Here is a 13,853-nt window from a genome sequence, read left to right as displayed (position 1 = left end):
GGCAATTAAAAATGCCATTAATGGCTATTAAATGGCTCTTAAAATCAGTGTGAATTTCTTCATGCTGAGCAACTCTTTAAAGCTATTTCCCTTATCCTGCTCCCCATTCTGATGCTGGTTTAGGCTCAGTTCTGTCTCAGCTCAGCTCCCAGAAGCTCAGGGGCAGCTTAACCCACTGGAGCTGAGTGAAGCTTTATCTCCTCCATCAACATTTGCTGAAAGGAACCACAGCCCTGTTTGTCTGCAAAGGCTGATGAGCAGGGAAGTCTCCAGGACAGCTCCTTCCAATGGCATTTTGAAGAGTGACAATGAGGAACTCTCACCACTGCAATTGTTTGGCTCTCCCAGGCTACTCCTTAAAAAGCACATTAATTATGGTTGTTACTCCAGCCTGCTGACAAGCTTGAGGAATGGCATTTAGGGCACACGGGCTATTCTCTCGTTGCCACAAAAGAGGATCAGATAAATCCCATGCCAATGCTAGCCTGTCATGTTTAAATAACTCCTCCACGCTATTCTGGCTGCCTGCAGATCAGAAAATATCCTGTCACTGATGGGGAAATGGCAAAATATCCATGGGAAATGAAGGTGCAATTTAAACTCTTATCACAGACAAATATTTAGACCATTTCTGTGCAGGACTTTCCTTATTAGCCTGAAGAAAGGGCTTTCCTTTTGTACTCTTTGAGCCTTGGGCACAGAGGCTTTAGAATCTGTCACGTTTTTTGGGGTTTTTTTTAAGCCAATCTTTGCAAATCTAATATGGCCAAATATCTCAGCATGCCTGTTTGCTGCTGAATGGGAACTCCAATAAGGGGAAGTGTTTGACACAGAGATTTCAATCTTGCACAAAGATACACTGCGCTGACCAGGCTACTGATGTAGAAAGAGCATTTCATTCATTTTTATGCTGCTCTCTTTGCATCTTGGCACTGTGAGGGGGAAAAGGGACAAAAAGGGGACTTCTGCTGCCTGGGTCTGCAGGGGAAAGTGATCTCAGCAAGGTTAACAGAGATTCTCTTTCCTGGGAGAGGCAAACTGAGGAAAGCAATTAGGGAGAGCTTTCAGACCCCAAAATAATTAAAAGAACAGTCTCCATTCATTCCTGCAGACTTGGAGGTTGATGCTTCTGATTGCAGTCTCAGAAGCTGATGACAGCAGGTGCTGTCAAAGTTCTCATTGCTCCCTCCACCTTGGATGTCATGCAGAACTCAAGGAAGACTCAGTGTCAGCCAGGCTCTGGCAGGTGAAAACTCTTCACCTTTAAGTTAATCCTGAGCTGAGGACTTGGCTCAAAAAACCTCAAACCCCCCTTGTTTTAAAATCAGTGTTATGGCATGTAAATAAATATCTGGGGCTGGCTGAGCAGTGTTTGCACTGCCTTGCTTAGCAAATGCCAGGCAAGTTAATTAAATTGTCTGATAAGCTGAGGGGAAAAAATGCATCATGTGCAAAAGCTTTTTAATGCTCATTCGCTGGGGAAGGCAGTGGGGAGAAATGGGCTGCTTCCCACAGAGACAGAGCCTCAGGGAACCCAGACAATCCAAACTGGGGCTGCATCTCCCCAGCAGCACAGGAGGGCTTCGAGAACCCAAAATGATGCTCTGGAGGGCCAGTCCAAGGTTTTTTTTGGCTACTTACAGTTTCTCCTCTCTGTCCAGGGTGCCCAGGCAATCCATCCTTCCCAGGAGGACCCTGTGGCAGAAAAGCAGGGGGAGAAGCAGCATCACCAAGTGCTTGGCAATAAAACTGTGCCAAACATTGAACCAGCCCTGCTTGCCCAAGCTCCCAGCTATTTCACTGGGAAATGGAGCTGCAGACCCTAAAAGCTGCACCCCTTTCCTCCCCACACATCTCCCAAAGGATTTATCTTCCAGGAGCTGCTCACCACACTCAGGAAATCACTCCCAAACCATTTCTGAGGTCCCCCAGTGTACAACAACTGCAGGGACAGCAGTGCTGTGCTGTCCTCCACGTCCACAGAGGGAAAATAAAGCCCAGAACAGCCACAAAAGATCCCAGAGATCCTGAGTCAGTAGGAAATGAACATTTATAATCAGCTGCAATTTACTTGGCTATTTAAAATCTGAAACCATCGGGTTGTTATCAGCATGTCTCAGTAATGCCTTTTCTTGGGAACTTGTCAGGGAATCAGCTCAGGCTGGGTGGGAAAGGCTGGATTATCCCTTTGGAGGTCCCAGGAATTGAGTTACTTACAGGGGGGCCTTTTGGTCCAGGAAATCCAGTCGGTCCTTGAGGCCCTGGTGGTCCCTGGGATGAGAGACAAACCAGAGAAGCTGGTTAAGGAACCTGCAACACTTGATGTGAAATATTACCTGTGTGTGAGCAGCAGGTAAGCACAAAGGTCTGGAAAGGCAAATGCTGGGGCATTGTGTAGAAAAAATTACAAGCAGAACAAAATCCAGTGTGGGAAAAAAAAAACAACCAGAAATTGAGGCTAAAATCATGAAAGTCCTGTTGGTTCAGGATTTCCCACCTGACTGTGATCTGGAGAAAGCAGCAGGAGGTCCTAGAGAACCACATCCTCCAGAAAGTGCCTGGAGTTCTGGCTGCCTGCAGTCACCCAGGGGTGACTCGTCCCTTCTCCCACGAGTGATGCTTCCACAGGACACCCAAAGTCCCACCTGAGCCTTCCCTGGAGAGCTCAGACAGGACCCAAGGCCTGGTGGTGGCTTGGGGGACCTCTCTCCACACCAGCACCTTTCGCCTTGGATTCCTAACCAGAAATTTGCCTTTTTTTTTTCCTTTTGCTGAGCTGCATCCTGCCCACTCCTCTCTGCTAACAGGGCACCCAGGAGGATCCACCTTGCCAAAAACCCCTCAGCCCTGCAAGCCCACCTGCTCAGCCAGAGCACTGGGCCGAGTCCTGCTTTACCCCTCAGCTCATCTTACCCTTTCTCCAGGAGGACCAGGGGGGCCATCACCACCAGAGTTGCCCTTTTGGGAAGAAGGGAAACAAGAGAGCATTTTAAAAAAATACCCAAATCAGCATCACAGCTTCTGTGTGCAAAGGCTTCAGATGGCAGCAAGCCCACGGTGACACCACACCCCAGCAACTCCCCCAGCCCTCTCTAATAATAATAATTCCGTGGCAGGAGCAGCAGCCAGTGACAAATGAGCAGCTGCTTGTTCCCCCCACATCCCTTCATAAAAATCCTGGGGAGATTGGGATATTTGCACCACACAGCCTCCCTCAGAGAGATAAATGCCACCCTGAAGAGGGGGGGATTTATCCAAAATTCATGCCAACACAAAGCCCAGAGATTGGTTTGTGAATCTGGCGGCACGGTGGTGACGGTGTCTCACAACAAAAGCTTTGTTTCCATCAAGCCTGGTGGTCAGTGCTCAGGTAATCAGTCAGTGCCTCAGGGTTGGGTTGGAGAAAAATCCCAAATTTTGCCTGGCGCCCAATCCTGGCTCAGCAGTGGGAAGGCAAAAATGGCTCAGCCAGGCTCTGGAGACCAACAGCACCGCATGCCCTCACCCACAGCACAGCCTGAGGGCTCTCAGGGGGTTTAAACTCTATTTAAACCCCAAAAATGAGTGGTTGGGGAGGTTTAGGGGCTGTGGGGTTGTGCTGAGGTCGGGGCTGTGCTGGTCTCCAGTCTGGGTGTGCCCTCAAAGTCCTGCTGGCTCGTGGGCCAGCACATTTACACAAACTGGGCGTTTTGCAGTGAGGTTGTGAGCCACTGAGCTGGGAATGAACCTCAGGAGGGCTCAGCTTTCCCAGCCCAATGGAAAAGGAAAGGAGGGAGATGGAGGCTGATGACCCAGCTGCTCTCCACACCAACACTGCCCAGGACACGACCCCAAAGGCTCCCCCAAGCCTTACCTTTGGGCCAGGTTTTCCAGTGCTTCCCCTGGGGCCTCTTTCCCCACGTGGACCCTTGAAAAGACACAACAGGGGACATTTGAGGCCTTTCTGCTGCCCCCAAGCACCTGAGCTACGCGGGGTCAACAAATCATCAGGGAGTGACAGGAAAGTCATCATGGAGATTTAAACCACATTCAGTGGTGACACCAGCCCCAAATCTGTGTCCCCCTGGCTTAGCTGCAGCTGCTGAAGGCCAGATTCCTCCCCAGTGAGGACACAAAGCCCATCCCGGTTTTCCTTTGGCCAGGAAAAGGGTTTGAAAGGCACAAGGATGAAGAACTGGCTGCTTACCGTGGGACCACGCTGCCCCCTCGGACCTGGCTTGCCAGGAGTGCCCTGGAATGGAAAAGGAGAAGGGATTAGGAACCAGCAGCACGGGAGAGGAACCCACAGCAGAGCCTGTCCCACACACACGGCCTCAGAACCTCTGTGCTCCTCATCTGCCAGGCAAAAGTCAGCAGCAGGTTCACCTCCACCTGCTGGTTCTTGTATTTATTTGAATTTATAGCACTTGGGCAGGTCTGGACAGTGCTCTCTGAGGGAATGGATCTCTTCAGGAGCCGCATCTGAAGTCCTTTAAAACCCCAAAATGCTTTCAAAGATGAGGCCACCCCCTCAATATCCCCAAAACCCAGTGAAAACCTCTTCAGCTCCACCACCCAACACCTGTAACCCCTTTTTCCCCTCTGATCCCTGCTCCTGACGTGTGGCAGGGTCCTCGCCCCGCTGCTCCCAGGGGCTGCTGCGGGATTTGGAAGGTGTGCCACAGATTCCTGCACCCAGGCCAATTAAACTGCCCTACATATTCACAAATCTTCCCTAACTCAGAGCTAAACAAGGAATTCCAGGCAGCAGCTCATGAGATCTGACAGCCGCACTCAGCTCCCAGGATGGGGACTGGGATAAATCCTGCCATGGAAAAGGCACAGCCTGCCGCAAATAAACCTGGCAGCACGTTAAGCTGAGCCTAAAAGCAAAGGAATGGCCTAAAAGCCCAGTTTTGGCTGGTGTCAAGTGGCCAAAAAACCACGGAGAGGTTTGACTTTGCAAACCTGTGGACCTGCAGCCTGTTAACGGCACCAATCACCTCTGGAGGAAAGGAGAGGAAGCCTCGATTCCCTGGGTGCTTAAAATATCCCTTTGCCATTTTCTGCCCCAAATCCATCACCTCGCTGGAGCCTGCTCAGCTCTGACACTCATTAACCAGCAGAACATAAAGCAGGAGCTGCAAAACTTTCCCATCAACTTTCTTGCAGCTGCTAAAATTAGTCCTGCTGAATCTTCCTTGTTCTGCAGCTCCATTTATTAAAGCCTGCTGGCATTTTTGGGTTTTTTTTTTAATTAATGACAAAATTCACTTTAAAGTTTTCCAGCTGGTTTTGTTGGAGCTCTGGGAGGCTAAATTGGGAGCAGGTGGGGAGGAGGGGGTGCTGCCTCCCCTCAGGTAGCCCCCCACACTCCTCTCCTTCTCCCACAATTCTATTTTTAAGCCACATTTTCCCCCTGCTTATTGCTGTCATTAGTCATGCATTCATGTACAGCTGCAAAGGATTTATATTCCCTGTAAATATACACAGACCTGTATTTGTCAAACAAGGATTTTGACGTGAAGGCAGCTAAATTCAGATTATTTTCGAGGCACACCAAGAAATAGCTGGATTTGAGGACCACCCCCCAGGCTCTGTCAGACTGGGCAAGCAGGGAAATCTATTGCCCTCTGCTAAAGGCAGAAAATAGCTCTTAAAAGAAGATTTATTATTCATGTTTAACGATTGATTTCATGAGCAGCTCTTGAAAAGATGCTGAGCCCACCTCGAGCTGAGGAGGGGCTCGGTGATGAGCAGCTCTGGGGGGATTTCATGGGTCAGAATTCTCCAAAAGCACCAAACAGAGAATCCAAAGCTGCTTTGGGTTGGAAGGGACCTTAAAGCTCAGCTCCTTTCAAACATTCCCATGGGCAGGGACACCTTCCACCAGCCCAGGCTGCTCCAAGCCCCACCCAAAGTCACTCCAGGCTCCTTTAAATAGCTTTATTCCATCTTTCCTGCAGGTTCCCTCAAATGCTGCAAGGCCACATCCAGCTCACCCCAAAGCTTCTCTCCTCCAGCAATCCCAGTTCTCCCAGCCTCATTCATCCCTTTTTTTCCCCTCCCCATTTTTACCTTTCCAGCCCTTTTTTTTGTACAACTGAACAGCCACGAGCTGAACTTTCCTGTTTGGGGATGTTCAGCACCTCAGCACTAAAATTCAGCTGCCTGTGCAGGTCCTGCCCTTCCACCTTTGATTTTCACCTATTTTTGGAATTATTTAACAGCTTGGGAAGACTCTTTGTGCTGCTGAAACAACGAGCTGAAAAGCTGAGCTCCATTCCAGGAGAGAAATGTGGGATTTGCATGATTTTGGCCGCATAAAGCAGGGAACTGAAGAGCAAAATGGGGATATCGGGATAAAGAAAAGACAAACAAATGATTTGGGGTTGTGGCAGCTCCAAATTGAGTTATTCCACAATGAACTGGAGGGAAAAAAAAACAACCCTAGAAATTTTATTTCTTGACTCCATGTGAACACATTCATAAAGCAGACAAATTGAGTGGTCTTAGGAGAAGCAGAGGGGGATTTATCAAGTCTGACTCAACGAGGCTTAAATTAAGATGAGGACTGGAGCAGAGTGACCCCAGCTCAGCCTATAATTCTGGATATAATTGCTTTTCTCTTATTTCAAATGGGATACTTGGGAGGGAAAAAAAAAACCCAACAAAACATAGATGGATAGCAAAGCTGTTATTGAAAATCAACATTTCTGCTAGTCTTAAATTTCCAAGCTGAGCTCCTGTTGCTAATGGGAAGATTTGTCCATGAAAATCTCTCTCTACACTGATGAAGTGAATGCAGGTTGATGAATTTGGTGTAAAATGGTAGAAAGGGTCTAAATCCCCCATTGAAAATCAAAAAGAAAAAAATTAAAAATTGGAATTGCCATGAAACAAATCAACATTTGAAAGGTTAAAAAGTCCTTTTTTTTTAAATTCCTGAAGTGAAGAAATGTGTGGCAAGCCAAGGGTGTAACTAAATATCCTCACTACCTCTACTAAAGGCACAAAGCTCATTTGGAATAAAAGTGAGCAAAGTGCTGATTTTTTGTCTTCTCTTCTCATGGCTTGGTTCTGAAGCTGGGCCCTTTCCCATCAGATCTGCTCCCTCCCCAATCCCCTTCAGGCTGGGTAACGCCAGAATTCAAGCCTAAACCCCCTCAGGGTTTGTTCCACCCTCAGAAATGCCCAGCTCCTGGTACCTTCTCCACTCCCTGGAAGGTTTCCCATCCCCTCCCAGCTGGATTTGATTCCATCCCAGAATAGAATCATTCATGGACGTGCAGGGATTCAAAGCAGAACATCCCTCCCCCGCTGTTCTACACGCCCCAAAAATCCAGCCCAGGGGTTTTATTGCTGGGTATTTGAGAAGGAGGGGGCAATTCCAGGGAATTCCAGGTGGAATTTCCTGGCCTCCCTCCTCCTGCCCAGCCAGAGCAGAGGGAGGGACAGGGATGAGCATTTGTAGTTCCAAATGAAATGAAATAATTAAAAAAGGGGGGTGGATAGAAACCGAACTGCAGTGGTAGGATATTAATGCAGTGCAAAGTGATTTATATTTGCTGGGCTTCTCTCAAAGCTGCCTGTTAGAAGTAATTTCTATTTAAATGAGAGTAAAAAGGAAACTAATTCCACTTGCTGTCCTCACTCCCCCTTCTTGTCACTGTGACCGGAGCTGGTGCAGAAAATGACTTTGTTTGTACTCTGAATCCTTTAATTCCAGCATGTTCTGCAGCAGATAAAAAATAAATCAGTATATTTAGACAATCCCTACTCTGAGAGAAGGCTGTGGAGGTGGGGTGAGAGGCAGAGACAAGGCTGGGGGATGAAACCCCCTGATTTTCAGGGTGTCTCTGAATTTTGAGCAGCTTATTAAAAGCACTGGGAGTGTTCTCAGCCACGCATTTAGAATTTCAAGTTAGGTGAAAGATGGTTCTGGCTGCTTCTGAACAGACTCAGCCATCTCTAATAATTACTGTTAATTAAAGAGCTCTTTGTGCCCTCAGCAAAGTCTGAGCAAAGGATTCAGGTTCAGAGGAGCCTCTTAAAATATCCTGAGGGGAAAATTCCCAGGATTTAATTGAGAAGCTGCTGGCTGTGCCATCCCCAGCATCCTCCTGTCCTGCAGCAGGAGCCTCATCCTGGGATGAGCCTTTTTGGGCAATTCCTGAGTGGAAAAGCCTCTGGAGCAGCAGCCCAGCAATGGAATGGTCCCCACATCTCTCTGGAGAGGAAGAAATGAGTGAAGCAGTGGGAAACCAGCTCTTACCCGTGTGCCCTTCTCTCCGTTGGCTCCTGGGAATCCTGGGAAGCCGATGGAGCCCTTGGGGGAAGAGCAGAGAGGGAGGGAGAGGCTCAGGACACCCCTGGGGCAGCTCTGGCCATCCCCAGAGCTCCCAGCCCTTGTCCCCTGAACCTCCCTCCAGTAACAGCAAAACCATCAGGCCTGGGGTGCCATCCAAAATTCAGTTTTCTCCAAAAACTACACCAAAACCCAGCAGCCACGGCTCATTAGCAGTCACTACAAAAACCCAAGGCCAGGGCTGTGATGGGAGCCCAGGCAGGATTTTGGATTTTAGCTCCTAAGTCACCGTGGTGCGCATGAAAATTTAACTCCTGGCTTGTTCCTTTCTGATGCCAGCGCCTGGAGAATTGCTGCTGCTGCTTTTAAAATATGGATTAGTCCAAGAAAATGCAAAAAAAAACCCACCCGCCCCAACCTTACTCCAGATATAAAATGTAAATTAAAAATAAACCAGCCCCACCACAAGCAGGAAACAATCTCTTGCAGACAATTCTGTCTCCAGAATGAAACAAGCTGGGTTTTTTAAGCAGCGAACATGAATAATAAAATACGATTCTTACAAAAAAAGTTAACAAAACCAGAAGTTCCCAAGGCCTCCAGGGCATGTGAAATCTGGGCTGGAGCCTAAGTCTATGGAGTGGAATTCACAGTTTTAATTTAAAAAAAAATGCCTTGGAAATGGCCTGAACGGAGGTGGGCGTGGAGAGAAGCTACAAAGGATGTTTGCAGATATGCAAATGGCAGCTTTCTTTTCATTTCAGGGAGACCCTGAGTCATTAACTATTCTCCTTAATTAATTAGATAATGCTATCTTGGAAGATAAAAACCCTCATCCAAGGAGAAGGACTGAAATGCCTTTCAGCAGCAGGAAAGCTCCCAGGAGCCGTCCCTGCACATCCCAGCCCTTCTCCAGCTCTTCCCACCACTTTGGGACTGAAGCCATGCACAACCCCTGAATTCCACCAGCTCAGGGCTGGCAGCTATTTTAGTCCATCCCTATTTTTGTCCTGCATGAGTGGGAAGGAGGGACTTCACCCCGAAAATGGGGGCTGGGCTGGGCTGTGTCCCTGGGCTCCTCATCGCACCCATTCCAACCTCCCCATCCCATCTCATCCAAACCTTCTCATCCCATTTCCATACAAACCTCCCCATCGCATCTCATCCAAACCTCCCCATCCCATCCCATCCCATCCCATCCCATCCCATCCCATCCCATCCCATCCCAATCTCCTTATACCATCCCAAACCTCCCCATCTCATCCCATCCAAACCTCCTCATCCCATCCCATCCCATCCCATCCCATCCCATCCCATCCCATCCCATCCCATCCCATCCCATCCCATCCCATCCCATCCCATCCCATCCCAATCTCCTCATCCCATCCCAAACCTCCCCATCTCATCCCATCCCATCCAAATCTCCTTATATCATCCCAAACCTCATCCCATCCCATCCAAACCTTCTCATCCCATCCAAACCTTCCCATCCCATCCCATCCCATCCCATCCCATCCAAACCTTCTCATCCCATCCAAACCTTCCCATTCCATCCCATCCCATCCCATCCCATCCCATCCCATCCCATCCCACCCATCCCATCCCACCCTGTGCCCGTTACCTTGGGGCCCTGCCTGCCCGGGTACCCAGGCAGCCCTGGCACACCGAGTTTTCCCTGGAAAAGAAGGAAAAGGGAGTTAGAGCCTGTGAGCCAGCAGGAAGGGGGGATGCCAGGGGCAGGGGGGGTGCCAGGGGCAGGGAGGAGCAGGGCAGGTGGCACCTGGGTGCAATTAAACTTTGGAGAGGCAGAGTGAGCGCTGTAACTGTGCTGGGAACCAGTGTAAAAATGGTTTGGGTTGTATTGAAATTTATTTAAATTAAACTTTCCATTTCTCCACTTATTCCCCCCTGATCTTTTTATCTGCACCCAAACAAATAACCCCAAAAAGACCAAAGCTTCGATGTGGCTGCCCTAAACCCACCTCCCTCAGGCCTCCCTTCACACAGCTCCTCTTCCCCTATGTGCCCTAAAACTGTCCACACCCCTGAGACACCCAAAAATTGTGGGGTTTGGTGTAAAACACAGAATTCCCATCCTGGGCTCACCTTCTCTCCAGCAGGACCAAGAGGACCTGGATCTCCATTGGGGCCAGAGCGACCTTTGGGACCTTCGGGTCCATCCTCACCCCGAGGGCCAGGAGGGCCAATTTCCCCCTGTTAATTACAAGAGAAGTGTTAATTAGACAGGCAGGTCCCAGATCCTGTCTTTGCTGGCAGCAGATGTTGCATGGAGCTGCTCTGGGAGAAAGCTGGGCCTCACCAGGAGGCTCAGGAGAGATGAAAATGTGGCATGTGTGACCAAAGCTCTGGGGTTTTATCCCACAAAATCCACGTGTTATCCACAAAATTATCCCATCCCCACTGGGAATGTCTCAAAATTGTCCCATCCCTGCTGGGAATATCTCCACAAAACCAGCCTTCATCAGCTCTGATTGCAGCTCTTTCACCTTCCTCCCTTTCACCTTCACCTGGGTGTGCAAAGCAAGCCCTGGGAAGTGTTTGGTTGAGGGCTGAGCTGGGCAACTGCAGGATAATTATGGGAATTATTGGGAAATCTGAGCTGTTGACATGGATTGTGGCAGTGGCAGCTCCAGCACAGGGGACAGCAGTGTCACTCTGTCACACAGGGGAGCAGGAGATGGTTCCATGCTGGGAACAGCCTTCTCCTGGCTCACCAGGAGCTGCTGGATTGATCCCCCAGGTCCCAGACTCTCACCCGGTCTCCTTTGATGCCCATGTCACCTTTGAAGCCAGGGAAACCATCTTCACCCTAAAAATGGAGAGGGGGAAAATCACCCAAGGTGTAGAGATGGGGGAAAAAAAAGAATTAAAGTTTCTTAAGCCTCATTTGTTCAGGGAGGACGAGCTGAGGTCCACACATTGCCTTCTCTTGGAGCGCACAAGCAGGGACAGAAAACCACCCAAAACCCCAAAGAACCCCTACAGTGCCCCCAAATGTGCCCTGCATCCCATCCTGCCTGCAAGCCAGCACCACAAACAGACCCAATGTGAACAGCAGGACCTTGGCAGCACTGGGAACCAATTATTTCTGAAGTAGAACTGGTTTTATTCTCGTGAAGGAGGTTTCACAGCTGCTCCCAGGCAGCCTCCAGGACACGGCAATATTTCCTTCAGCCAAGAAGGTTTAATTGCAGATTAATCAATAATGCATCTCATCCTACAGCTAATCCCTGAGGGGCACTGAGGACACTTCCCAGAAAGTTTTAAAGTTTGGGAGATCCCAAGCTCAAACTGCTGCTGAATTACTGGGGAGGGGCAGGAATGAAGGAAAGGTGCTCAGTTCCCTTTTTTTCCCCCCAAGAAAAATCCCTTGTGCAGGAGAAAACCTCCCAGGGAAGATCCTGTGGGATCCCCCTACAAAAATGCTCAGAAATTGCAGAAACACGACCCAAACTGAACTCACCTTCTCCCCCTTGGTGCCTTTCAAGCCACGAACTCCATCTGCTCCCTTGAGAGAGAAACCAAGGTGTTACCAGGGTTGGGGGAAAGCTCAGAGTGAAGAAATTAAAAATCACCATTAATTGTGGTGATTTCTGCTTTCTTTGATGTTTAATTGCATCTCTGCAAAGTCCAGCCCAGGCTGGAGAATTCCAGTGACAGGGACACTGCTCCTGCATCCTTACCTTGACTCCACGAGGTCCTGGATAACCAATGGGGCCCTGAGGACCTGGGGGACCCTGAGGGGATGAAATGAACAAGAAAAACAAGAAAAACACGTCAAAAACCAACCCCAAGGTGCAGTGATGAGGAGAGTGTGTGGAAAACAAATTTCCTGTTTCCCACGTGGGTAGGAATGGCAGCAGCCACCTGAAAATAGCCCCAAATAGCCCAAAAATAACCCAAAATAGCCCCAGACAGCCCAGGGAGCTGCAGGAGCATCACCTGCAGCAGGTGTGGTGGGCTGGGCTGATGGCAAAGCTCCAACAGGAAAGGGAGGATGAGGAGGGTCAGGATAGAAACAACTTGTTAGAAAGGGGATTTACACACAAGGTATGACTTGTGGTTTGGGTTGGAGAAAACCGGGCAGGAGGAACATGTTCTGTTCCACCCTGCTCCCAAAGCACCCTGGTGAGGGCCACAGACAGGAGGGACCACCCCCAAACCATCTCCAGAGGAAAGGCTGGGACTTCCAGCCTCCTGTGACACCAGTGGGACAAACCCAGCTGTGGCTGTGTCCAGCAGCACTCCTGGAAGTCCACCCAGCTGGGCTGAGCTCTGAGCAGAGACTTTTGACCAGTGCAGAGTCGCCTGAGAGCCTGGGCTGCAGCAGGAATGCAGCTGGCAAATCTCCTGGACAGATGGACCAGTGCATCATTCAAGGGCTTTGGCCTCTGGCAATAATCTCAAATATCTTGTTAAAGATGGACTTGGAGGTGGAAGGGGGAAAAAAAAATCTATTTTCTACATTGCCTGTGCCACAAAGGATGTTTGTTTGTGCCTGTCAAGAGCAAGCTTCCCTTCCCAGGTTGAGTTCTTGGTGTGGGCTGCTCTGTGGAGCACGGCTGGCCAGGAGAGCTGGGAGGAGCTCACAAGAGACACCCAGAGATAAAACCTGGGCTCAGCTTTCAAATTTCAGCTGGGTTTGCTTCTCCCCTGCCCTCCTAGCCATCCCTGAGGAGATCCATCTCCACCCAGCTGCCCTGGCCTTCCTCTTGGTAGAGCTGAGGGTTTTGTGGACACCTACCTGACTCCCCTTCTCTCCAGGAGGACCCTCCTTGCCAGGATGACCCTATGGATAAAAGAGACAAAGAAAAGAGAATTTTGGAGTTTAGAACACATTTAATTTTGGGTTTGGAGCACATTTTACCAGCTTTGGTAGCTGTGATTTATTTGTCAGAGAGCAGCTGCTCCCCAGGAAGCTCCCACTGACACAAGCGGCCTCCCTGAAGCCACCTTGTTTTTCCCAAAGGGAAAAGAGCAGCATTTGGATCCTTGGTGCTTTTTCCACCTGGTTCTTTCTAATTTTCCCCTTCAGCACCTCCCAGCAGAGCAGCACAAAGCATTCTGGAATATTCTCTGCACAGCACAACACCTGGGGGAGTTCAGCGGGAGAGCAGCACAGGGATTTTGCAGGTAGGAAAGCAGATAAAACCCTGGTGGCAGGAAACTTGTGAAGGTCACAAGATGCCCAGACTGGTCAGAGCCCCTGATTAAGTTCCTAATTCCTGGAGTCCGGCACCAGCTCCCATGACAAGTGCTCAGCTAACCTGCATCCCTGCCAGACAGAGGCTGCCTGGAGGCTGGCCAGCATTCCTCTTGGGATTTGATGCTGAATAATTCAGCGCCCCCGAGTTCCCTACACGTTCTCATCACCAGCCTTTAGAGCCCTTTTGCTGGGCTGGCCGGCAGGGCAAATCAAAGTGTGGATCACCCCAGGTAGAGCTGGGAGGGTCAGGGAGAAACGGGGAATCCAGGAAAGTGGTTTTGAGAGGTTTCCCTGCAGCTGGATCCAAAATGGAGCTGGGATGGAAAATAACTTCGGTGA

General features: G+C 49.5%; 1 protein-coding gene across 1 annotated transcript in view; it reads right to left on the bottom strand.

Moving 5' to 3' along the window:
* Positions 1-13,853, bottom strand: part of COL5A1 (collagen type V alpha 1 chain) — a 135,672-nt gene that overhangs the window by 33,382 nt on the left and 88,437 nt on the right. The window contains exons 26-37 of the mRNA XM_038156249.1: positions 13,053-13,097; positions 11,992-12,045; positions 11,772-11,816; positions 11,064-11,117; positions 10,394-10,501; positions 9,909-9,962; positions 8,255-8,308; positions 4,187-4,231; positions 3,854-3,907; positions 2,914-2,958; positions 2,218-2,271; positions 1,642-1,695 (exon numbers count right to left, since the gene is read on the bottom strand). Coding sequence (XP_038012177.1) covers positions 1,642-1,695; positions 2,218-2,271; positions 2,914-2,958; positions 3,854-3,907; positions 4,187-4,231; positions 8,255-8,308; positions 9,909-9,962; positions 10,394-10,501; positions 11,064-11,117; positions 11,772-11,816; positions 11,992-12,045; positions 13,053-13,097 — 666 coding nt within the window. The remainder of the gene's footprint in view (positions 1-1,641; positions 1,696-2,217; positions 2,272-2,913; positions 2,959-3,853; positions 3,908-4,186; positions 4,232-8,254; positions 8,309-9,908; positions 9,963-10,393; positions 10,502-11,063; positions 11,118-11,771; positions 11,817-11,991; positions 12,046-13,052; positions 13,098-13,853) is intronic.

The sequence above is a fragment of the Motacilla alba genome, chromosome 17, assembly GCF_015832195.1.
Source record: "Motacilla alba alba isolate MOTALB_02 chromosome 17, Motacilla_alba_V1.0_pri, whole genome shotgun sequence".
Taxonomy (NCBI): Eukaryota; Metazoa; Chordata; class Aves; order Passeriformes; family Motacillidae; genus Motacilla; species Motacilla alba.
Note: the sequence above shows the minus strand (reverse complement) of the source record. Positions and strands in the feature narration are given on the sequence as shown.